The 27,091-nt window shown below is 44.1% G+C and overlaps 1 protein-coding gene across 1 annotated transcript in view; it reads left to right on the top strand.

Moving 5' to 3' along the window:
- ATG4C (autophagy related 4C cysteine peptidase) overlaps nt 1-2,751 on the top strand; it is a 28,895-nt gene extending 26,144 nt beyond the window's left edge. Inside the window, exon 11 of the mRNA XM_048497529.1 lies at nt 1,202-2,751. Within this exon, the coding sequence (XP_048353486.1) occupies nt 1,202-1,372 (171 nt within the window). The 3' untranslated portion in view covers nt 1,373-2,751. The remainder of the gene's footprint in view (nt 1-1,201) is intronic.
- Nucleotides 2,752-27,091: the final 24,340 nt, after the last annotated feature.

Below are 27,091 nucleotides of genomic sequence, written 5' to 3'. Positions count from 1 at the left end.
AACAGAAAATAGTGAAAAGAATTTCATATCCTGTGAAATGGTGGCAGTTGTGTACAGTGTGGTATCAGTTTCATTTTTAGAAACAGGTTGGAGCCTGCAGTTTATTTCACAGGTGTAAGGGCTGGCAGTTTTTGTCAATTCTCATGTAAACTTGGTGCTGTTCCTGGGGGTTTTTGAACACAAAGGTAGCATTTTAGGGTATAGGGTAGAAATTACAGCAAGATGGGGAAGGTGGGGGAAGTTGTATTCTGTGGACCAAGCTCTGCAAGCAGACTATTTGATCCAGTCTGAAATTTTTAGCTCTCATGGTTGGTAGGGAAAAAGAACTGAAACTTTATGAAAAGTGTCTGCAGAAAGCTCCCAATCAGACAACAGTTAAGCAGGGCTCTTATTCGAACTTTCAGCACCCTGCACATATTTCAAATCACATTTTGGTATACTAGCTCTTGAGTAATCTACACTTGAAAAGAAGAAAAGTTGATATAACCACATTTCTCAGTCTTGTGCCCTGGGTCTACTGCCTTTAGATCAAGTGTAGCACAGCAACTGCTACAGTCATATCTATTGTCCTTGCAAACTTCCATGTATATAATCATCTACAACTGAAAAGAATGTATCAAACTCATGAGGAAGTGGTAAACCATTTTTTACTGATCAATGGTGGTGGCTGTCATTTTGCAAGACACCTGTCAATTAGCAGGAGGAGTAGGCTTGCCAGCTAATTTCACAGGCTACCAAACAGCCATCAGAATACTGTGAACTTCTGTTATTGATGTGGGTTGAATTGATCCAGTAGCCAAACGATAAAAAGGCTCAATCTAATGCTGCTAAGAGTATGTCAGATAGTGAGTCCCACATTGAAAACTCAATTGGCTATCGGGGTTATGAAGAACGAGTTAGATAGTATGTAGGAATGCTTCTGGTGCAATGTGTGAAGTAGTAAACTGCATGTTGTCACTGTGCAGAAATGTGAGGGTGGAACATGTCAGAGGTGCATAAGCACCTCTCTTCTGGGTAGAAGTCTGAGTTGCAGTACTGAGAAGTGCACTGGAAGCCTGAAAAGAGGTGCCTTTGGATGATTCATGTATCTGACGTGCAACATTTTCCATTTAATGTTAAAAATGAATCCTCTGTTCACAAGATTACAGCAATTCAAGTCTCCCAATCAGCGTTTTCTTTCTGATATTGTCTTTTACTGTAGATTCTGAAATCCTGTTCTAAGGAGAAATATCCGTTGTTTACCTTTGTAAATGGACATTCTAGAGACTATGATTTTGTGATGAGTCCAGTCCGGGAAGAGAGAACCTTTTTCTCTGAGGATGAAAATAAAAAACTGAAACATTTTAGTAGTGAAGATTTTGTCTTGTTGTGAGGATGTTTTAAACTAGAGTATTGGCAGCTTTCCAGGAGAACATTTACCCTTTGAACAAACATGGACAAACAACACTGAACATGGTATTTTTTTTTGAAGTTTTAAAGTTTGTTATGTGACTGTAGACTTGAAGAACGCTTTGTAAACGTATAAAATTAATTATTTTCTTTGGTAGATTAATATTATGAAACTTTTTGGCAAAGACCCATGTTATTGTACCAATCCAGGTATGGTAAAGTGTGCCAGGCTTGCTAACTGCTTTGCACTGTTCTGTGTAGCTTCTAGCAATTCCAGGTTCATTTCAGTTCTTGACAACAGTCTGAACACACAACTGTTGATTAATTTCATTTAGGTTAATTTTTGATCATTTGGGAAGGTGTGTAGTAAATCGTTTCTGTAAATGTCATAGGGAACTTTAATCCAGCCGGCCATCAGTCAACCTTGAGGGCCCACAAGAAGTGGTCCAATGTAACTCGTTCAGCACATCTGCCATATACAACCAATTCAGTTGAGAGCAAGTGCTGAGGATACCTTCTTATTTGTAATTTCAGTATAATTTGAAGCAAGGGGCTGTGAATGAAAAGAAAATTAGTGTTTAGCTCATTTTTCTGCCTGAGCCCTGATATTGTTTAATAATATAATCATTAAATGCCAAGCTCAAAATGCATTTTGCTCAGGGATGCATCTGTATCAGTAGTATTTTTAATGGCAATGCTGATGCAATTATGTAAGCGAAGTAGCGAGTTATGATGCTGCTTAGCAGTATGATCTTATAATGACTACTCATTAAGATTGTAGTTGAACTTTAATAGGAGGAAGTAATAATGTATTGGCTTCCCCCCCTCCCCCCACAATCTTAAAAGGTATGTTATTAATATTAAACTGCAACCAGTTATAATGGACAAAAACAATTATTAGGTGTGAGCTGAGTTTTGTTTTCTGCCTCCAAATATAATTTGGATGTCTATATTATTAACAGTGTAGTTTTAAAATCAACCTACATCACTACATGGTTGAGAGTCCACAGCTTTGTGATATTAATAGTTCCTTTTCATTTAGAAATGCCAATAATCAAATTTTCATTGTATTACTAATATGTAAATGTCTAACAGCAGAAACAACAAGCAGCACCTGAACAGTACGGAAAAGATAACTATTGCTTTAATAAAAAGGTGAAAATATTGGATGTACATGTCTTCCTTAAAAAGATGTATTTTCCCCATAAGACTGACTTTATTCTGCCCCTTAAAGTAGCAAGCTGTGTAAAGTGACCTGGTTATTTGTTCTGTTTGTTGATCAATGTGAACTTACTCAATTGCTACTGTCAATCTGAATAATAAACATTCTGTATTCCTGCTTTTCACAAAACCATGAAGATAGAAAAGGACAGTTTATGGAGACAGCAAAGCAGCCTACCTGAAATTGTGCCTGAAAACCTATTAAGTGGAAAGTGGGATTTTGTAAGAAATTTAAAATACTAATTGAACTGGCTGAATCCAGAAATATGTAAATAGAATAAGGAAACTAGTTTCATGTTGTTCTGCTTCCAGAAGAAATTGCATGATATCTTGTGCAGCAGTTCCTGCTCCCATCTTACTTTGCTCAAATACCCAATTGTGCATGCATGTGCAAACACACACACACTCACCTACTGGCATTCAACAGTCTTTTCCCCTGCCCTGAAGAAGTTGCTGGATTTTCTTACTGAAACCCTTACATTGCTTGCACAATATCTTGCACAAGCGGAAAAGCAAGTGGTGTTACAAACAGTTTGACCAGGCACAAGCTGATACTGTTATCTTTTTCTTGAGTGTCTCCTTTTTGTGCTGGATTCAACTAATTGTTCAGTTACATTTGATTGTTCAGTTACTTTTGACTTTCTAAAACAAATGGGTTGAAATACTTTATTTTAAATTTGTGTATCGGTATATGAAAAATATAATGGAATATTTTTTCATGAATTACCTGCGTGCCTCAGGTATTACTATGTAAAACATGTTAACAGTGTCTGAAAAGGGTACTTTTAAAAGTACAAAAAAAGAGCAACCAGAATAGTCGGGGCCAGAGCAACAATCCTATGAAGATTAGGTAAAACCCTTGGGCAAAAATAACTCTTATGTTATTATCTTTCATAAAGCAAGTTAAGAGATTAAGGCCAGTTTTGAGATTTTGTGGCAAAAACGTTTGTCATTTACAGGTCCTGGTAAAAACGAAGAAGTGACATTTGTTGAAATATTCAAGGTATTGTAATTAATTTCACATATTTGTAGGATGTATCCATCATATGATCTCAGGCCTGTATATCCCCTTTTCATTTAAGTGATCATGTGGCACAGACAGGTACACACATAGCCACCACACACAATTTGAATCTGAGCCGCAAGTGCTATTAATTCTGTTGTATCTGCATGCACGCCAACACCCCAAATGGTATCCACGATCCAGTGGTGGATATTAAGCTTCCATTTTGGAATAATTGCTCATATAACACAGATGAGACCCTGTTTTGTGTGAACATTATATTTTTGTGTGAATATTTAATCTGGTCTTTCTTTTTGTATGAAAACCATTGTGACACTTAGGGTATCAGTTTCACTAACACAGAATTATCTGTTAAGGATAAGATCACTGTTCAGTCTGTCTTCTAGTTTGTTCTAGCATATTCAGAGGTTGTCCTTATCCCTAAAGTTCTGTGTTACAGTGGTGACAAGTTAAATTACTAAGTTACTATAAATTAATGTTTTTCAGTAACTACAGGGGACTTTAATTTGAAACAACATTAATTACATGGTGATTCTCGTTACCTGTGCTGCATTATCTCCCTGAAACCTGTGCAATTAATTTGTGTCATTACTGTTGTTGCTGCTGCTTCTTTCAAACACAAACCATCCTCTCATTAGTTATCACACCCCCAGCAGGGGCCTATTTCTTAAAGGCATCTTACAAACCAACACCCAGCTTTAGTTACTTTCCATGGTATGTACCTAGCTTTCTAGGTGTAAAGTGTTGATGACTGGGAAAGGCAAAGGCAAACCACTCTGTAAACACAATAGAAGGAGTGATGTAATGTCATCCCCTAGGTCAGTGCTTGCACACTTTTATCATTTATGGTGTCTAGAATCAGATAGGGATAAAATGACCAGGTCATTTTCGTTGTGGTGGGTGATAATGTACCTTAACTGTAGGAGCCTAAACTCCAGAGGAGATCTCTCAGTTATCCCCCTAGTGCCATGGTGGCGAACCTATGGCACTCCAGATGTTCATAGACACAATTCCCATCAGCCCCTGCCAGAATGGCTAATTGGCCATGCTGGCAGGGGCTGTCATAGAACCTGAATCTCATGAACATCTGGAGTCTACTCAGGTTCCTGCCTACCACCTGCATAATCGGTCTGCCTGCACTGGGTTGAAGACTGGACCACAGCCAAAGTGCATCTCTTACATTCTATGTAGTCCTTCCTCATAGAAACCTCAGAAGGAAAAAAGTATGAGACAGTGCCTGTCTTTATTTTAGCAGCAAGGAGTACCTAGTAATTATCATCTCTGTGTTGCCAGGACCACAGTTATGGTCATGAACAATCCAGTAGTGTGGTCCTGAGAAGAGTTATACTTTTCTACGCTTATTGACTTCCAAGCTGAATAACGTGTATGCCATGTTCCATTTCATCCTCTTTTAACACAAGGAAGGGGTCTGACATTTCACATACATGTCTATGATGTATGGCTCTCAGGTATTCATTCAAGTAGATTTTTATGCATGATGGCTATCAACCAGCTGTTTTATGGCAGAGTTACCAATTTTGGAAAGTCACAGAAATGGAAACCGGTTAGGCAAATTGATTGACTTGATTCTTGTTTGCTTGTCTTGTCTTGGGGAGAAATCCTGAATTCTATCCTTTGAGCAGGATGAGCAGTGTAAAACAGCTCTTCTTCACTAACTGCTAGAAGCCATTGCTAATAGAAAAAAAGAGGCAGCAGAAATATTCAGTGCCCCCTCATTTGCCTACAGAGGTTCTGAAGGCCACGCATATTTTGTAGAGTACCACCTAAGGGGCTGTATTGCCTGTGTTAAGGAACACTCAAAGTTTAATCCTGAATTTCACAACATTTAGTAATGGCAGTCTTTTGTTGAATAAAGATTCTAACCATATCACTTTCTGTCTACCAATAATCCAAGCTGTTGCAAAATGTGCTCAAACCTGGCCACATCAGGTTTATCAGTTTATGCTATATTTAATTCTAACTGTATAATCTGGTAGGGTGGAGTTCCCTAAGGTCATAATTGTCAGACCTATGAATCCACTCACCAGCCCTGGATTTAATGAATCGGGAGCCTTTATTGAATTGAACATCATGTGCCTGGCTTTGCAGAAGCCAGTTCTGATCCAGCATTCAAAACCCCACAGTATAACCTCTCTGAATCCAACCTGCCCCCTTCCCACGTAATATGAAAGTGGGAAAAGTGTGGGAAAGTGAATGTGTATGAAGCAATGCCCAAGGCCAGACGGGAGATAGCTAGCCATCTGGTCGAAATGGCCAGAGATGCCTCTGTTATCTAAGTATCAAGCAGACAGAAGGGAAATAGCATAGAGCACAGAGGCCCCTTTCAGGTAACCAGGGCCTAGCATTGAGTAAGAGCCAACCTAACAATAATAGGGGGGGGGGGGGTTGCTTTATGTGGCTAAAGAACATCATCCTTTGAATGCCAAAACTCAAGCCTAATTGTGAGCCTAGTTTATTCCTTTGTTTTCCAAATACTGGTTTATGCATACATTTTTGATATACAGTGGGAGTTGGACAAGTGGAGATGGAACAGAAAATTGTGAGTTGCCAATATGTCTATGGATGGACCTCCTCTATTGAGTTAACCATGCATGCACCTGCACCTTGTTATTGCTATGGCTGTTGTAATGTCATATTCAAAAGAATTCTCTGGAACTTTTACAGCACAGCACACTGGCCTACATATGCCATTTCAAAGATGCTATACTGAACTGAAAGTAGGAGGTACCTAAAGGGGCTGGGATCTCATAAAATGCCATGTAAAAAACAAAATTCTGCCTGTGCGTGTGACTCATATCCTTCTAAAATTTAAAAATGAAATGGAATGTTCCAAAGACCAGGAGTATTTCACTGGCAATAGTGAATTCAGCCCACTTCCCCTTAAAAAACAAATTAACAAACAAAAACGATTATTAGAAGAAAGCCATAGGTACTCCAGTGGTTTGAAACACATGAGTGTAGTTCTTTATCAATGATTAATATAATCTTTCAATTTCTGAACTTGAAAGTGTCACCTTTGAATCTGAGTTCTTAATCTGTAATATTCTGTGATAAGGAGAATTTCCTGACCTGGGAAATTTTGGATAATCCATATGCTAAACTGGTGATGTCCAAAGTGGTGCCAGTAGGCAGACTGGGTTTATTGTTCCATGTGAAATGTGTTCCAGTAAGGACTGTCAACTCCAAGTTGGGAAATTCCTGGAGATCTGGGGATAGAGGCTGGGGATGGTGCTTGGCAGAGATGTGATGCCGTGGAGTCCATTCTTTGAAGCCGCTGTTTACTCCAGAAGAACTGACCATTGTTGCCTGGAGATCGGTTTTAATTCTGGGAGCTCTGCAAGTCTCAACTGGAGATTGGCAACCCTCGTTCTAGTCAATTCCACACCCAACATGACGGCAAAAAAACCTTTACTTGTTCAATATTAGATGGAGAACCAAGGTAGATCTGCAGGAAGTAACTGAGCCTGTTTCTTTTCACTTACGTAAAGTTGTCAGGACTGCACTGCTTAAGCAGGAAAAAGTTGTTTTTCATGGTAATACGAATTTTTATACAAATAGGAGCATGGCCTTGATTTCTCCTTCCATCTGGGAAAAAGTTACTTGTCTGATTCTAAACAAAGAACAGAAGAACTGATTCACTATCCACCCCCCCCCTCCATTTTTAAAAGGAAAGATGTATGAAGCAATACAAGAGTAATGTTAATTGTTGTAACTGTAGCACTACCATCAGTAAGATCTCTTGTGCTCTGTTTTTAGGAATCAGAGTACATGGAGCATTTGAAATGCACAACATGACCTCTTGTTCTCTGGATTTTTGTCAGCACTACATGAAAGAGTGCTTGTGTTGGGATGCTCGGCTCTTCAGCTACTCTCTATTTAGCATGTATTTACAGAGATGTATGAATATTTGATTAATGAGTCATGGTCTCTGGAGAAATTTAATAACTACACTGCAATACAAAGCCAGCTCCTTTACTGTTAACATAGCTGCCAAGGGAATCTCTGACACGAAAGCCCTTCCTGGATCTAATGAATGCTGGGAAGTAAATTCCTTCATTACAAGGGAGGACATTATTCACTCCCCAGTTCTGAACTTTGCAAGCTCACTTTACCCTCCCTGATTTGTAAAGACTTTTCCTGTGGAAAGAAGTTGTGACATGTGAGTTGTAGAAGTTGCAATTGATAATAGAATCACCTTTGTGTTTTTGTAAGACCCCTATGCTCACTGCAAAGCTTAAGCACGTTTGTTGTTTTTAAATATGTGCTATGAAAAAACATGTCATGTGAATACAAAAGCGGGCTGTATACTCCAGACTAGCCTGAGCTTGTTCGCGAAGCAGAGCCAGCTATGCTTAGTTCTTTGGATGGTAGTCCACCAAGCAAGACAGCAGTTGTTATGTGGAGGAACGCAATGGCAAACCAACTTTATTCATCTTTTGCCTTGAGAACCATATTTTGCCTTGAGAATGAAAGATCGCCATGCATTGATTGCAACTTGGCAGTACTTAATTATTATTATGAATACTAAATAATTTAAAATGAATTTAGCACTTGAAATAGGAGACTGTGCACTAGATAGTGCCTTAATGTTCAGGCATGCACTTTATTGGATGTGTTTTTCCCAGCTCTTCAGATCTCATCAGTGTATTTATCAGTAAGTCACACAGAATGTAATGGGATTTACTTCTAGGTACATGGTTGATAACAATTTAGAGAGACTTAAATTCTAGAAACAAATGAAAGGAGAGCTAATTAATGCCTCTGCATCTGAGTAATTAACCATTTAGAAAAATAATTTCAAAAAGGGGGAAAATAGGTTCAGTTGGAACACGTGGTGAACAAACAAGGCTGCAATTGGAACACTGTTGAATGATGTAGGACGTTCCAACCACAACAAAAAAAAAATCTGTAGAACGACTGGACTGGAAAATATAGGCTTGATCAACAACAGTGTTGCATTCGCCCAAACCTCAACCATATTTGAAATTGGGAAAGTGCATGGCCCAGTAGCCCTACATGATCACAATGATTCCAGATAAGAACAGGAACAAACTCTTTGGCCGTTTTCATACTTGCAGGCCCGAGCTGAAATATGAGCGTCAGTGGCAGCGGAAAAGAACACGCCATAGCGAGAGCGTTCGCCTTGCAGCGCAGCGAAGTCTTGCGCATTCGCGCCTTGTCAGCAGCACTTAGCTAAACCGGCAGCGAAAGCGCCCGTATTCAGCAAACTGCTTTAAACCACTCTTTTTCCCCATGTGGCGCATCGGCCCGCCGCACTTTCGTCTGAAACGAACTGCATGCCCATACGGAGCAAGATCCTCAAGCGGCGAAATACTGCCAAAGCTGATCTCCCGCAGTAGCCGAGCGGCCATTCGTGGGAGGGATGAACTGCTCCAGCGGCCATGATGAAGGTGAGGTCATGCAGCAGCTTTCCCGGCGCTTCCGTCGCGAACCGACGCATTTATCTGCGCTTGAGGGCTCACGCGCGACAGCCGGCGCCAGTTCGCCTACAATACTGTGCGAACGCTTTTTTTCGGAGGCGTCGCAATTTGCGACGTCATCGCGTCGCTGCTTTTGGCCGTGCGGAAACGGCCTTTGTTTAGAGGTCTGTTCTGATTTGGTGCACAGCAGCTGTGCTAAACTGTTTCCCAACCCTCATTGTGGCTGGAGTTTGCATGGGCTCATCTGTTGGAACTGGTACAGGAAAATGTGTGGGGAAATGTTATGGATTGCACCCAAGGAGGTCATTATGTTTCTTGCCCAGTACCCAGGATAGAATTATTATCATTTGTTTGAACATTAACCCTGATTAGAGTAAACCACATGTGCACATTTTTTTAAAGTACTGAAAGAACCTTTTCACTAACAGAGTCCTGAAACAGTCTGGACTTATTTTCCATAATCAAGCTCAACTGGTGTGTAAGTTAGATGGCATGTCTTTTTCACATGATAGGTAAATAGCCTGCAGGTTAACCTGCAAGGGCTGTTGGGTTCAGTGAGACTAGCTGCTGGCATTGGCATAGTGCCAACAGGGGGGGCGCATGACACCCTGGGCATGTGCTGGGGCATGGGCATTCCGGGGGCATTGTGGGGGCAGGCGGGGGTGTGGCAGAGGCGCAGGGTGCACGCTTGCCCTGGGAGCAGTTCCCCCTCGCTCCACCCCTGGCTGCTGTGAAAGTGTATACAGGATTGTGGCCTTTAATAAAGTCCCTGAGATTACTAGACAGCCTTTATCACTCATTTAAGAGACAGGCAGGAAATCTATTTTAGCTCAGAGACTCCAATTACACACCTTGTACATGTTCAGAGGCACTCCTTTAATATTATTTAATAAATTCCACAGTTGATCGGAATCACAGGAAACAGCTTCCAAGCAGAAAAGCACTATTTAGCCTTGGATTAAATTACTGGTAAGCATTTTTTAAGATGCCCTTCCTCCCAAAAGCTCAGGGAAATACGTAGTTCGTCCTCACAACAGCCCTGTCAGGTAAGTTAGGCTGAAAGTGAGCAAGTAGCCCTGCATCACTCAAGTTTCATGAACAAGTGGAAATCTTAGTTTAACAGTCTAATCACAATGTGCTAGCAGTCATGCTATATGTATTCATGTAAACAAATACATATGTAAAGCTGAAATTCTTCTAAAACATTGCTGCTAGAATGAGAAGCTAATTAGAATGGCAGAGAAATACTTTTATTACAGATGTGATTAAAGGCACTGATTACTGACTTCTGAATTTTCAATCAGTATTGTGCCTAATTTTTTTATTTGGTTTGAGCCTTTCAAAGGAAATAACTCACTGCTCAATTGCTCATTCTCCATTTTTATTTCTAATATCTGTGAAAAGATCAATTCTCACTTAGAAAGTTAGGTAGATATTTTAGTGGTGTTACTTCAGTTAAACTACTTGAAATAATGGGGCAAAATGTAAAAAAAAAGATAAATTTAGTGCAGAGGCATTCACAGGAGGCTTTAACTGCAGCTTAGAATTATACATGCTATGCAGAATTTCCTGCAACCCCTTCTCCTTAGGGCCACAATGCATTACAGCAGACATATAATGAAGCTGCTATAAAATCTCTGGTAATTAAGGGGGATTTGACAGTAATTGCAACAGTGAATCAACTTAATTATTACCTGCTTCAAAGAGAGCTAAACTGATGTTATAATCTAACCTTTTCTACTTTCAAAATGAGAGATTAAACAAGTATGTATAGCATTTAAGAATTAAATCTGTTGAGATAGAATTCTATTAATATAATTTTACACACACATACATAATGTATAGCAATGGAATTCATAATATAGAGACGTTTCCTTATATTTAGCAGTGTGAGCAAACTGAAACTTTGAAGACTTCCCTCGTTTATTGTCTTATTTATTTACAAAATTTATATCCTGCCTTAAGGTGGCTAACAACTTAAAACACACATCATTACCTCACAGCTCAAATCACTAAAATCGCAATCGCCAAACAAACATCTTTAGAACAATTTAAAAAGCAGAATTAAGAAACATGCAAATCAGAAAAACAACAAAACATTGGTTAGGAAGAAAGGATTATTGAGGGAATGCCAAATGAAACAAAATGGTGTTTGCCCACTCTTGGAAGATGGAACAGAATAGAACAGAGAGTTTCAGAGCTTTGGTATCTTGGCCAAGAAGGTCCTCTACTGGGTTACCACCCAACTGACCCAAAGAAGCTTCCAAAGATGACTATAATGGTCAGACAAGTTCATAAGGGAGTAGGCAGTCCTTCAGGAGTGTTGAACCCAAATCGCATATGATTTTGATCACATGACTTTACTTCTACAGTAAGACTTAGAGATTGCTGTCCAGGAAGTTTCATAGTGGAATCCTGAACAGTTACTCCCTTCCTACCCCATTGGCTTTAATAACCTTGAGATGATATAATATTTGTTTATATTGAATGTGTTTTAATCTACTCATTCTGTAAAATCTTTCCTGTGGACCCAGAAATATTATATATTAGGTATGGATAGTCAATCTTATTAGCAAAGCTCCTGTCCTTTTGCCCCTCCCCCACCCCATGGTGAAGTATAGAGCATTAGGCCGTTTCCGCACGAAGGCGGAAGGGGTCGGGTCGGCGTATTCCACGCCAACCCGACCCCTCTGGGACCGTTTGCATGAACAGTCCCAGAACCGGCTGGGACGACGGCGCAGAGCTGCGCCGTCGTCAGGGTGACCCTCCTGTCCTGCGGCCCTCTGGCACGTCGCCGAGGCCAGGGGACACGCCCCCTGCCCTGCGCGACCGCTCCGGAGGAGTCTGGGGGGCAGAGGGGGCCCCGGCGACGTGCGGGAGGGCCATAGGACAGGTGAGTAGAAGTGGAGATGGGGGAGGGGCACCCTTGGAGCTGCTGCTCCAAGCCGCGGATTTTCCGAAAACCTGCAGCTTCCCAAAGCGAGGTCGAGGAAAAAACAGCTGACCGCTGAGAGAGGGCGGCGCGGCTGCTTGAAGCAGCTGCACCGCCTGTCGCGAATGGCTCCCTGGGGATTTGGCGTTTTTGCCGATCCCAGGGCGCCATGTCTACTTATCTTGAAGGGAGGCGGGTTAGGGATGTCAGGCATAGTGTGGGCAACCAGTGGGAGATGGAAGAAGGAGGGACTTCACTGGGGGAAGGGATCTCTTGGCATCCTCAGCAAGATGATGTCACTTCCAGTGTAACCAGAATGGACACCATCATGTTGGGAGTGACACTCTATGCATCCACCTCAAACTCTATGGACATGTAAATCAGACTGTATTGTACTGTAATGAAATGGGTTTGCATTGGCAAAGGGATAGGGATTATGGCCTATACTACTGTATTGCCTCTCACTGTAAATATGCTCTGACTAGGTAGTTTCTACACTATTTAATGTATAGAAACTACTTAGAGCATAATTACAGTGAGATGTTTATGTTTTGTTGAAGGTTTAGATTTCTGTTAGGTTCAGATCAGGTTTAGATTTCTGTTAGGTTTTCAGATTTCTGAAGGCCAAACCTATTTCACCATTCATTGGATGTCCCAGTCTGTTAATTGTACTTTATGTACAATGTGTTATCTGACTTCAGTCTCAGCAAAAAAAGCACACTATAAAAATGTAAATAAACAAATAAAAACCCTAAACATTATGACTGTAGCCCTGGATTCTAGCATGTTGAATGTGGTGTGTGAGGGGGAGGGAATCATTGAAGGTTCAGGAATTGGGAGATGGAGGCTTGTGAATCCTTAAACTTCTGCAAATCCTCAGTACAAACCATAGCCTAAATTTTATGCTCATTAAGTTAGGGAGGAAGGATTGATTGAGCATTCTGCTTATTTTCTGTCTGTCCAGTTCCCCAGTGAGACCTCTTTCTGAGTTGGCAGAGATTCTCTGGATGTGATACTGGAGACACCTAGACTGATTGTTCTTGGTGACATCAGCATTCAGGCTGTTCCTCATCAGGACAAGGCAAAGATTAAGGATTTCTTCTGCCTAATGCTTTAGTCTACTAATGAATCTTTTTTGACCCAGTTATTGGGAGGGATCTTGACAGGATCTTGGTATCTATGAAAGACACTACTTATTCCCTGAATTCTTGCTTATCTGGGCTTCTAAAATCATGTAAAGACCATATTAAGGAGCTCTTGATGTCCATCATTGATCAATCATTAACTGATGGCGCCATCTCTTGCCCATTCAAAGAGGCAGTTATCCATTTATTACTTTTAAAATGCCTACAGAAAAAATGATGTGATCAATCATCAACCAGTTTTCCTTGCTGGGAAGAAATGGTTGAGAGCAGTAACACACCAGCTCCTGGTCTTTTGGGATAATTCATTTGCTCTGGACCCTTCTTCATGAGTTGAATTTGGAACTGTTGAATTTCTGAAGTGGATATTGGTAGTTGCATCATTTTCAGAGAGCCAGTGCCAGTGGGGTCCAATGGTTAAGAAGAGGTGGACTCTAATCTGGAGAACCAGGTTTGATTCCCCACTCCTCCACATAAGTGGCGGAGTCTTATCTGGTGAACCAAATTTGGCTCCCCACTCCTACATTCCTGCTGGGTGACCTTGGGCTAGTCGCAGTTCTTTGGAACTGTCTCAGCCCCACCTACCTCACAAAGTGTCTGTTGTGGGGAAAGGAAGGGAAAGGAGTCTGTAAGCCTGTTTGAGTCTCCTTACATGACAAAACCGGGGGGGGGGGGGGTTTGCTGGTGTTTAAATCCAAACTCTTCTTATTCTTCATCTAAATGGGCATTTCTAATCTGAAGCCTTGATCTGGATGGCCCAGGCTAGCCTGACCTCCAGGGATGCCACGCAGAGGCAGGCAAAGGCATGCCATCTCTGAATGCCTTTCGCCTTGAAAACCCCACAAGATCTGCAACTTGACAGCACTTTCCACCACCACCAATTAGAGCAATCAGAAAAAAGTGAAACTAGAGTTGAAATTCCCATTCTGCTATCAATGGAGATAAATTAAAAATCATTTCAGTGGGCAAATTCTAGTTCAACGTATGGTATTTTCTACTATTTTATTTCATCAGTAGGGTGCTTCCTGGTCAAGGTGATTATCTTCCCTTTCAGTTATTTCAGTTCAGTCTCATCGTTCCTGTTGTAGCTTTATTTTTTCATGTATTCAAGGGGGTGTACATGTCCAAATTAAATGAATAGAATGGATGAGGTTTCTGCTGTAAATTGATATGTATTGGTTATCCTCATTGCTGTAGTAATTTCTATTTCTATTTAGCAATCAAGGTAGATAGGCAAACATTTGTTAAAAATATAATAGTTACAATAATATAGTTATAAAGAGTTAAGTCAAACTTAACATAGATTATTAAAATCTGCTTTTAAAAGAAAGGATATAATGGACCATAAACATCTTCCATGTTGAATTCTCGTGAACCTCATCCATCTATGGCCCTTCTAAAAAATTCTGGATGGTAGAAAATGAAGCAGAGTTCTGCTATAGGCAAGAAGGTTCAAAAGAATTCAGCATAGTATTCTCAGTGTCTTAACGTGCAGCACTAAGGTAGATTTTTCCAAACAAGAAATAGTTAGAATGGATCTCATTTTGAAACTCCATGCTTGGACAAGGAGTTGACATTCCATTAAGATCAACTTTACTTTTTACTTTGTGAAATCCAGTTCCTATGAGGTTCAATATAAAATGAAAGCTTTCTCTCTTCTTAAGAAGAAATGGATTTCCAATGGGTATTGACTAACACATTATGTTTGAATTCTTATTTAAATCTGTTATTCAGGAGACATTACTATGGGGGCTTTTTTTTTTTGGCAACTCTGCTAATATCCATGGCTTTTGTTATTATGACAGTCAGTTTATGAAAAACAAAAAAGAAAAGCCCCAAAGAAACTGCAACAGTAAACCAATGGAAGGCCAGTTATGCCCAATATGGTGGGCATGAAATTTGTTTATTACATTTTCAAAAAATCCCTGTCTTTTTCTAAGGAACCCAGGAGGTATGCATAGTTCTCCAAATCGCTGTGATCTCTACAATAGCCCCATGGGTCAAGGTCACACTGTTTGCTTCCAGATGAGATCTCCTCAGTAGGACTTCAGCTTGATGAGACCACGGCACAGTCAAACCCAAAACTACCCGAAAGTGAAAACGCAGCATTTACTCTCTTAAGAAAATAGGAGCAGCAGTGGCGTAGTGGTTAAGAGCAGGTGCATTCTAATCTGGAGGAACTGGGTTTGATTCCCCGCTCTGCCGCTTGAGCTGTGGAGGCTTATCTGGGGAATTCAGATTAGCCTGTGTACTCCCACACACACCAGCTGGGTGACCTTGGGCTAGTCGCAGCTTTTCGGAGCTCTCTCAGCCCCACCCACCTCACAGGATGTTTGTTGTGAGGGGGGAAGGGCAAGGAGATTGTTAGCCCCTTTGAGTCTCCTACAGGAGAGAAAGGGGGGATATAAATCCAAACTCCTCCTCCTCCTCCTCCTCCTCCTCCTCCTCTTCTTCTTCTTCTTCTTCTTCTTCTTCTTGAAATAAGAACAAGGTTCTATGCTTACCAGCAGCGTTGTGCTGCAGCAACAGGCTATCCCCCTGTATGATGTCTTAGAATTCAGTGTATGGGTCTGTGTGGGTATGGGTTTACAGTATCTGTATGGATCTACAGCAGGTAAGGGCGATGTTACTATTGAAAAATTCACCCAGGATAAGGGAAATCTTGGGATGAAGGAATTCGGTGGGTCATGTAGATACCATTTGAAACATTAGCACGGCGTGTATGCAGTGGGCAACAGCAACCACTAATGTTTTAATTCAAACAATATCCGTGTCACAATTTTAAAAGTAGGAATAATTTTTCACAAAGAAAAACACTTACCTATGAATCATAGATCTTTTGATGATGGTAGCAGGGCTGCCAGCAAAGGTGAAAATAGTCACAGTGCAGCAGGCCTTCCTGACTCTCACAAAGAGCGAATGAGGTCAGGTGCATGCCTTCCTTTGGAATTGTCTTAATGAAGTCATGGAGTTCAATCTGACTGCTTTTTTGTTACAGTCGTGCTGGCAAATCTGTCCCTGACAGTTTAAAATCACATTGCCAACAATATAATATTTGTAAACACAAAATTGCACTGACAGAATAGCAACCAGGTGCAAAAAAAGCGCACAAAAATGTGGACCTTTCCACATATAAACACACCATCCTTCCTTTTACTGTAAAATGTTCCCTTTGGAAACATTTGGCAGGGTCTTAGTAAAGGCTTCCTTTAGCAGGACATGAAGGTAAATCGCGCCCCAGGCTTCAGCCTGGAGGCGCCGTTGCAAGGGGGGAGGGACGATTGGAGGCTTCTACCTCCTCCCGCCGGCCGGATGAGGCGGTCACGTGGCCGGGTGCCGGCACGTGACAGGGGCCTCTGGCAGCCTTAAAAGGCTGCGTCGGCGGGGGTTGGGCCTCTTTCAAGGCCAGATCGTTTTAAGGGAGACTGTTTTCGGAGCTTCCTTGCGGCCTTGTGAGAGGAGGATCGGCCTCGCCGAGACTCGTAGGGCTTTTCACCCCCTCCCCACTCACCGGGACAGGCGTTTGTAGGGCGCGCGGCTGCTGCGCCGGCCTTTGGCTGGTGCGGCGGTGCGTGCGTGTGACTGGGCGATCTTCCTTCGGCTTCTCAGGCAGGCGGGGGAGATATTGGGCGGCGCAGGGCTTTCATCGGAGGGCTTTCATCGGAGCCCGTCCGTCCGCCCGACGATCGTGCGGCCGTTTGGCTGCCCGGCCGTGAGGCTTGCAGGGATATCAAGGGCTTCGGCCGCTAGGCGAGCCCGCGGCATTGCCTTTCAAGGCGCGGCCTCCCCCCCCCCTGAGGTTGCCCGCGCGCGAGAAGCGCGGCGGCCAGTTTTGCCTTCCTTTTGCTGCTCGTGAGTCTCCCGGCGTTAATTAGAAAACGCTCCCGGAGGGACCTGGGCATCTGTTTTAAGAACGAGGGGGTCGGGCGACATTGTCCTTCCCTTGGGACTACTCTGGGGGCTGCCTGCTGACCGGCAGTTTGGTGAGCTCATAGGGACAATCTTTAGGCCAGCATCGCACGAGGCAGTGCGGCGGCCATTTTGTCCCCTTCCTGGTGGGAGGGACTGGAAGGAGCAGCCATTTTCTTTGATATTCTTCAGATAGCTTAAGGCCCCGCAAGGCAGCGGCCATTTTTGGAAAACTTTTGGGCTGCTTTACAGGCTGCTACAAAGTCCAATCGCGGGTGTGATTTCTTTTAGGCACTTTAATGCTGCAAGAACTCTGCACTTGTGTCAAACTGGAATATACATATATATAGTCATAGATATATATATATAAAAAGGGACAAACAGCAAACAAGGGCAGAGAGCGGTTTGAATTAACAAAAGCAATTTTATTGGTGGAGTTAGTCAGGGCCATGGCATTGAAGCCTAAAGGCACAAAGAAGAGAGCAAGGAAGGGTGGCCAAACCATGCCACTCAGGCCTTCAGAACAGGGGCAGGTGGGGCCCACTCCTCCCCCCCTTCCGGAATTTGAGTCAGCCATGCCACACCCTGACAGGGAGTTGGCCGTTTCTTTTACTCCAACAGGTGCAATCCCCTCCTCTTCCAGCGCAGGGGCGCCTGCCATGCCTGGAGCACCTACAGTAATCCGGCCAGAGGCCGTAAGATTGGAGCAGGGGTCCGGCATAGAGGTGCTGGGGCAGCCTGGGCCGGGAACTCCAGGCCCGTCTCGGCCTCCCTCTATTCGGACCGGGATGAATAGTCCCTCTGTGCTCATGCCTCCTCATGGCCAAAGTGGGCTGCCCATATCTGGAAACTCTGTTTTTATGCCATATACTTATCCATATTCTCCGTATATGGGCATGAATGTTAACCCTGGTATGGGATGGCCAGGCCAATTCAACCCCTCCCCTGGTGTTGGGCAATGGCCAGGAGGTTTCATGGGGAACCAGCCCCCTTATTTTTGGCCTTCTCAAGTTCAAAGTTCTTCTGGTAGTCAGTTTAGGGGAACGCAGGTCCAACAGAGCTTGGGTTCCTCTGCCACCAATTTTGGGGGGACTCAGGTCCATCAGAGCTTGGGTTGCCAGGCACCCCCCGGAGCGTGGGTTCCTTCGGGACCCGCTGTCCCAATAGTTCGTGGTCCAGAGCCGACGACTGGGGATTGTACTCTGCCTGGACCAACGGGCAGTGTTGAAGCTGCAGCAGGCTCTGCCAGCCAGTCTGCCGGGGCCAGAGCCAAAACCAGACGGAGGGGAAAAAAGGCCTCTCGTCGCGCTAGATCTTCTCGGCGGTCTCCTAGCTCATCCTCGTCTGGTGAGTCTACAGATGAGGATTCCGCCCAAGCAGCTGGAGATTACTGGGAAAGAGGGGAGAAGGTGCCAGCTCTTCCCCTCTGGATTACTCAGAGGAGAAAAGGGGAGCTGGCAGTGGAGGACGGTGACGGGAACTTAGGGGCTTCAGCCTTTTGCTCGGCATGGGACCCTGGGGACCCCCCAGGCTCCCATTTGCCGAGGAAGTTAAGAGAACATGCCCTGGATGGGTACTATGTAGATATCTTCACGGTTCTGCGGCCGGAAGAGGATCCAGAAGAGACAGGTTCCCGGTCAGCTAAGAAGAGAAGAGAACGCCCAGAAAGAGCTGAGCGTTCCTTCGACAACTGGCTGAAAGGGTTCGCTGAATATATGGCTCTGATAGGAGCTGCTTACCCACTAAGGGCTTGGCATCTGTCTGCTCACTGGGCTAATGTTTTGAGGGCACGATCCCTATCAGGGGATGCGGCTGCTATCAAGTACGATGAGGCATTCCGCAAGAGTGCCTCACATCGTCCGGGACGCAGGTGGGATCTAATACACGATCAGACGTGGATGACAAATGTAATTAAAACTGCGTCATCTGGTGCTACTGTGTCAACTGGGGCTGATGGGCCGAGGAAAAAAGGGTTTAGTCAGCGGGACCCGCCCCGCTTAGCTTGCTGGGCCTTTAACCAAGGCTCCTGTAAGAGGGATAAATGTAGGTTCGAGCACAGCTGTTCCCGTTGCTTTGGGGCCCACACCAGAGTACAATGCCCGCAACTGGCTCGGCCTCCCTTTCGACGTGGCCGGAACCCTGGCTCCGGCAACTCTAAGAAGGACGGTGGCGGCCAGGGAGGATCATTCCCCGTCCAGAAGGCCTGAAGTCCCGGAGGTTCTGCAGAGTCTCGCCCCTTCCCCGGTGCGTGTGCAACCTTTATGCCAATGGCTGGACAGGTATCCGTGTCGGGAAGACGCATTGTACTTAAAGGAGGGATTTCAATTTGGTTTTCACATCCCATTTTTAGGGTGTAGGGTGGCAACCTCAGCTCCCAACTTAAAATCAGCCAGGGAATTGCCTGCGGTAGTGGCTGCCAAAATTGCAAAAGAATGCTTGGCGGGCAGAATTGCAGGTCCCTTTGCACAGCCTCCGTTACCCAACCTCCGGGTTTCCCCCATTGGGGTAGTACCCAAAAAGGCCCCCGGGGAGTATAGGATGATACAACATTTGTCCTACCCCGCAGGGGGGTCGGTGAACGACTTCATCGACCCAGGCATCTGCTCTGTTCGGTATGCCACTGTGGATGAAGCAGTGAGTCTCATCCGGGAGGTGGGAACTGCCTCGATGATGGCAAAATGTGACATACAGTCAGCCTTTCGTCTGCTGCCCATACACCCCAAGGACTTCGAACTGTTAGGTTTTCAATTTGAAGGACATTGGTATGTCGATAAATGCATGCCCATGGGTTGCTCTATAGCTTGTGCAGCCTTTGAAAAATTTAGCACCTTTTTGGAATGGGCAATCAAGGATCGCATGCCATCAGCGAAAGTCACTCATTATCTGGATGATTTTTTGTTTGTAGGTGCAGCTGGCTCTGACGAATGTGCGATGATGTTGTCAGCATTTCAGGTCTTGGCGGCGGAGCTTGGGGTTCCTTTGGCGGCCGACAAGACTGAAGGGCCTGTGTCTTGTTTAACCTACTTAGGAATTCAATTGGACACGGTGGCAGGAACATCTTCCCTGCCCCTCGACAAGCTGACAACATTACGTGCACTGATCGCAGACACCTGTGCAAAAAAGAAATGCAGGTTGCGGGAAATACAGTCCCTGCTTGGGCACCTTAACTTTGCCTGCAGGGTTGTCTCCCCGGGAAGGGCTTTTTGTTTCCGCCTCGCAAGGTCCTTGGCGGGCTATTCAGTTCCCCATCATCACGTCAGGGTTACTTCTGGTCTTCGCCAAGACTTAGGGGTATGGTTACGTTTTCTGGAGCGTTATAACGGAGTTTCCTTTTGGCAAGTTCCTTGGGAGCTGCAGGATAGTTTTCAAGTTCACATCGATGCAGCTGGCTCGATAGGCTTTGGTATTTATTTCAGGGGCCCGGTGGGTGTGCAGGGGAGTGGCCACCAGCGTGGTCTCAGACCCGAGATTTTGAGGGGACATGCTGAGCTTTCCTGGAGTTGTTCCCTCTGGTGGCGGCGGTTCCACATCTGGAAGGATTTGTTTTACGATACATGCAGTTAAGTTCTGGTGTGACAACCAGGCTGTGGTCGAGGGTGGTGATCGGCTGATCCAGCCGGTCAGAGCGGGTGATGCATGACTGAAGTAAAGGAATTTGTAATGGTTTGCCTGATTAATATCAACATCTCGCTTTAAAGCTGTTTTAATTGCCAGGTATAACTAACCGTATAGCTGGCGGCTTTCTGTCAGTAGTCAGGATGGCGGCTTTTCATCTCACTAGCTCCCGAAGCCAGCCGCTTTCGAGGAGGAGGTGTGTCCGGTATCTGTGAAATCTTCAGGAGGCAGTCAATAGCCGAAGGTGTCTTGCGGTCACTGGCTCCAGCTACCCGTCTGTGGCGATATGAAGGGGCCCTGAGCACCTTCTTTGCTTTTGCGGCTTCAGCCGGTGAGCCTGTTAGGCCAGGGTTTGCTATGGGTTTTAGTGCTCCGGTCATTTGGATTACTTGACGGGGACTAATCAATTTGGCTGCCAGGATGATTAAAAGGTCCATTTTAGCGGCCATTTCCTTTTTCAGCCAGGCCACCAGGGATCGCTGAGGCCACTCCCGTAGCTTCGAAGCTAGAAGAGCGGTGATGGCCGAGATGTGGCGCGCTTCCCCCAGACCGCCAGATAGTGAAGCGTCCCATCACCAAAGGGAATACCGGGAGCTTTACTTGCCGCCATGCAGAATCGGTGGCTGACTCTGCCTAGCGGTCTACACTGTTCCAGGCAACCTTGACTGCCAACTATGGGGCCTTTCGATTAATGGTGAGGCTGGTGGCCCCGTCCACCACATCATTGGCTAACCTAAAGGCTCTGCAAAGGGCTGATGTGTCCATGGCCGATGGGAACTTACTCATATGGTTGGCGGGGTCAAAGACTGACCAGCGGCGTCGAGGAGCGAGAGTGACGATGGCCCCCTTCCGCCAGGGAGCACCCTGTCCGATAAGCTGGGATAGCTGCGTTTTTTAGCCAGTAAAGCCCTGCAGGGCAGGAGTCCCCTGTTTATCCACAGCGATGGAGCATCAGTGTCCAGATTTCAATTCACGCGATAATTCTGGCTGTGTTTACAATTTTTAGGACTCCAAACGGATTCAGTTCGGTTCCCACTCCTTTCGGATTAGGGCAGAAACCACGGTATCTCAAGAGGGACAATCTGCTTGAGGAATTCAGGCTTTAGGCCGCTGGAGATCTTTAAGCTTATAGTGTTTATATCCGGCATTTCCTTTCCTTCAGCGTAACTTTGTTTATCTTCCTTTATAGTTCCGTTATTTTTCTCGTTACCTGCCTTGTTTGGATGGTTGGCCACAGCATTCATTTACTGGGCTGGGCGTTCCGAGAAAGAAGTCGGGCTGGGGACAACGCAGCAGATGAACTTGACACCTCCCTGGACGATTCACTCGCTGAAACGAAGGCGAGGAGCATGCGGTGGTCTTCTCTGCTCTTCGAGGTTCGCGGAACTTCGATTGCTTCAGTTTGGCTTCAAGGCCATAATAGTTCTTCAACTGGGGGAAAATGGCGATTCCGACTTTCAAGGGAATAGCGTTGCAGAACGCATGCATGAGGGAAGACTTTACGGTTTAACCGTGCGCCGGATGCCGAAATCCAAGCTGTTCACAGTCGTTAGCTTGCTGGTCGCGAGGAGGACTTGGAAGGCATGCATTAAACTCCGACCGGAAGTTAACGAAGTCGAATCAAAAGGTTGTCGGATCATGGCTCCGTACGGTACTTTGGAGCATGGGAGGATATGTTATTCCCCATGTTGATTTGTCTCATACTCTACCAGCATAGAACGCCAGCCGGAGTCCACTTATCAGATTAGGGCCAGGACATCTGGATTGCACGTCATGTCCATCATGCTCTACTGGAGTAAAGCTTCGCTGCCCGCATTAAGGCCTAGCCGAAATCCGTTCTATATCTCATTGCAGTGACTTTGCTGCACGCGCTGAGCTGGTAAGGACTTTCTGAACAGGCTTCTGAAGCTGGGGCGAGAGCTGTTAGATTGACAGCTCGATTAATGCGGTAGGACGTAAGAGGCATCCTATTTAGGGGAAGGCAAGAAGCTTGCATGCCGGACCTTCCCACGCCGAGGAGCCTCATGCCTTGAGGTCATTAGTGGCGATAGAGCTCTCGAAATACAAGCCTGGAGGCTAGCTGAGAGCTGCGCTGCCTTGACAGGGAAGATTGTCACAAATTAGATTTGCGTCCTTGTAACCTGGTAACTTCACTATATTTCACGTTCCCTCGAGGGGATGTGGCCGGACAGGGAGTTCTGTCCGAAGAGGCCTAAAGGGTCAGCAGACTGCCCTATAACCAGGTTCAGCGAAAGCGGTTTGCTACCTGGGGGCCAGGATGTGCTCTGGTATGCTCGCCCAGCTTCAAGGTTTCTTGGTTATGTGTTAAATAAATTTTGGGCTGCGGCCGATTTCTATTCCAACAAGTTGTGTTAGTATTCTTTCTGACGAAATGAGTCTCCAAACATCCCCATGCAAATCTAATCCACTGTCCAATTAGCTCAAGATACTGACTGTGACAATGGAGTATTCAAAGTAGATGCTTACACCATCGAGGTTTATGGACTATATAAATCCACTTTTAGTATAGACCATGATACCCAGCAAAGAAAATATTTCCTTAAAATTTGCTTCTATAATGCCAGATTTTAGGGTTAGGAATAGAAGGGATAGAATTCCAAATGATCTGCTGCTTTTGTGAACAAATGAGCAAACTTCAACAAATTTTCATGACTGCCTTTTGCTATTTTTACAGCACATTTTAAAATAAATGAGAGATTAACGTAGGAAGAAGTACTTAAGATGCATGCTCAGTGACTATTTTTTCATAATGTTTTAATGGACTTGGAGTTGAGCTCTACTAAAATCTGGATTTATTAGGAACGTTTCATGCATTTCAATGGAGTTTTTCATCATGAATCCTGATATTTTACATTATTTCCATAGAGCTGACCCTCCGGTTCATTAGAAATGCTCCAATATAACCAATGGACCATTTCTAATGATCCTGGTTTTACAGCAAAGCCAAGGGTCAGCTGCACTGAAAACAATAGTGCTAACCTCTTGGTTTATTAGGGAAATGCTTCTGTATATCAATGAAGCAGTTCGAATCAATCATACAAATAAGAATCCTATACTCATTTTTTAAAGCAATTGGTTGAGATACTTTAAAATCACAGTATGCTTTGTAGTGCTTTGAATTTTTTAATTGATGTTCCATCCTTAGGGTTTTTAATTTAATTAATTAATTAATTATTTCACGGCTCAGGCCTTACCTATTCTCCAACATAAAGCAGATTAGGCCATTAGGCTGACAGTGACTGCCCCATTCTGCTGGTCTTGTAAACGCCACCCCTGTCTTGGGTCCAGAAGTTTCTACAGTTTTCTGCTGTTCTTCTTCTGGTTCCTGTGGCTTATATCAGAGGTTTAAAAATTCACCAGCCAGAAGCTACAAGCTCTGGAATGGAATCTTTTGCATCCATTATACCAGGAAAGAGTATAGCAGCTAGACCAGAGGTTCCCCTGGCTGATTTTCTAGAGCTTTCAAGCACAGCTGTGGATTTAATCATTAATGTGCTAGACTAATTCAGATCTATCAACCTGATACATTCTTGAAATTACTGGCTTAGTTTGTACCACCTTTTAGTCTCTTTTTTTCTCTTCCTTCTGTACTGAAATTTAGGTGCCTATCAGTCAAAGGTCTTAGAAGGATATAACTCTGCTTAGGATTGCACTGGGAGGGAAAGCTGCATGGTACAGCCTGATCTCATCAGATCTTGGAAACTAAGCAATTTCGGTACCTGGACGAGAGACTACCACAGAGAGCTTTGCAGAGGAAAGCAATGGCGAACCACCTCTGCTTCTCACTTGCCTGAAAGTTTCTTACTGGGGTCGGCTTGGCGCCACTTTACACTCACACACCAAGGACTGCACCATACTTCACAACTGACAAAGTAGGCTCTAATCTACAAAAGCTAGTGGCATGCATCCTACCACTCCACTCAGCAAAGATTGAAGCCTTCCCCAACTTAAAGAGCTTTCTGTGACACAAACTCTAAAATCTTATTGAGGCTCAAGAGTGTTGTCTAGACTCTAGAGCAGTGGTGGCGAACCTATGGCATTCCAGATGTTCATGGACTACAATTCCCATCAGCCCCTGCCAGCAATTGGCCATGCTGGCAGGGGCTGATGGGGATTGTAGTCCATGAACACCTGGAGTGCCATAGGTTTGCCACCCCGGCTCTAGAGCATCTGGATCTTGGACCCCTGAGATTTACATTAAATAAACCACACATTTCCATTCCACATTGGACTATCCTGATTGTAACGAACTAGCAAAGTCCAGGCCAAAGTAACCTTTCTCAATTCTTTATTGTGCTGGCAGTCATAGTCAGATACAGGCAATGTGAGGTCTGAGAGCCTCAGACCTCTGATAGTAGATTTTACACAGTGGCATTTCTGGGAGGCACAAAATTATGCTGAGGAAAATGGTGGCACAGATCATTAAAGTAAAAAAAAATGCCCTACCCACTGTCATGGCCATGCCCATGAGGCCCCAAGGAGTTCAGAATGCCAATTTATGGTGCAACCCCCATGGCCCTACAAAAATCCCAGCCAGATTACCCCACAACTCAGCAGGTAGGGCGAGTAGCATAGAATGCTATCTGACAGGACCCTGCTGGGTGGATTTAGAGCATGTGATGAGGCACAGTTGTTAAATTATTTGAATCCCACCACTGGAACTGGTTGTTAAATTATTTGAATCCCACCACTGCCCACAGGTGAGAGTGGTTGGGATGGTATGAGCCTTTGGCCAGGGCTCGTGCTTGTGGCAGACTCTGGCCCCTGCTGAGAAGGCTCTTTGGTGACCCCTGAGGGAGCTGTCAGTGCCCACCAAGGAGCTCTTTCTCTCTTGTGGATGCACATGTCTGTGTTTTTCTATTCTGCAAGTGGAGACCTTCCCTCACCCCCACAATGTGGCAATGAACCTGGCCATAGAACAAGCCTGCCCTTGGAAGGTGCCAATCATATGCCGCTCTGTGCCCCTATTGGTTCTCCAGCCCTTGAAGAGTTGAGCCCATTTCACCAAAGATGATACCGAGGTATCTTTAGTTCTCTCAGCTCCACTGCCCCTTCAGCCCTCCAATAAAGGGTCTTCATTGGTCACAACATGCTCAGACATCCCTGGTACAGCCTAGATACAATGTGCTTTACTAAGTTAATTTGACTGGATTGGTTTTTATTTTGGGATTCTATGTGCTGTGTTCTTCTGTGGTTCCCCACATTTTGTTTTGCCCCATTTCCCTCCCTTTTTTAACCCAACCACCCATTTCCTTTTATCCCTGTTTTTTATAGTAAACCTTTTATTATAAATAATTTTATTTATTTCACTTAGCATATTTTTGGGGGGATGTTTCTCTGAATCTTTTCCCTACAAGCTAGATCACACAATGCTACATAGTTTATCATAAGGTGCTTTTCAGGGTTTCTTCCCTGTCACTTTGTTATTGTTCTAATACTCCTCTAGAAGGATGCCTTCCCAGGGAGTCAGTCTAGATGTCCCCCCCTCATTTTCTGTATGCCCTATTGGACATTTGTGCAATAGAACCAGTCAAAGCCTTAGTAGTAGCTGCAAGAATCGGGATCACTTCCTAATAGAAACCTTTCCCTCAATGATAGAATAGAATAGACGAGTTTGGATCACTGTGTTATTAATAAAACTAATTTATTAAAAGAGAGAAACAGCAATCAAAATAATAGATTGGTTAAAAACTGGATATGATTCATTGCATATTGGATTATGAAATTTTTGGATGATGTATAGCCTTCTGTATCATTTTCTTTGATATGAATATTAAATATTTATTTAAAACAGTATCAAATATAACCTGAACACATATCCTCTTTTTTCTAGTTCCACAGGCATGGGCTGCCACTGAAAAAGGCCCAAATCAGACTGTTACAGGGAACACTGTAGACTTGGGTTACCAACGTCCAAATTGGGTTTGAATTACAATTGACCTTCAAGCAACAGAAATCTATTTCCTTGGAGAAAATGGCTGCTTTTCCCAAACTCTGCCCTGCTGTACTCCCCCCCCCCCCCGCCTTGCTTCAACCTCAAATCTCCAGAAATTTCCTAACCTGGAGTTGACAATCCTATACTAGAGGTACAACCAGAAGGCATTGCTGACGAGAGCAAAATTTCCACAGGGGAACAAATGCCAAAGATGACTGCTTTTCTCAATGAAAGTACATTAGTCAGCAGGTGATGGCAATATTTTGTCCGTTCTTATAATTTCAATAACTACACATAAAAATACACATTCAGCTCTATCATCAGTTCTGGCCTAAGCCCATCATAGATTAATTAAAAGATCAGATCAATGGTACATTTCCAATTGAAGCATCCATATAGCTTTGCCTCCATTCTGTCCTTGCATAATAGAAGCCTTTATCG

Source organism: Sphaerodactylus townsendi, linkage group LG05 (genome assembly GCF_021028975.2).
Source record: "Sphaerodactylus townsendi isolate TG3544 linkage group LG05, MPM_Stown_v2.3, whole genome shotgun sequence".
Taxonomy (NCBI): Eukaryota; Metazoa; Chordata; class Lepidosauria; order Squamata; family Sphaerodactylidae; genus Sphaerodactylus; species Sphaerodactylus townsendi.
Note: the sequence above shows the minus strand (reverse complement) of the source record. Positions and strands in the feature narration are given on the sequence as shown.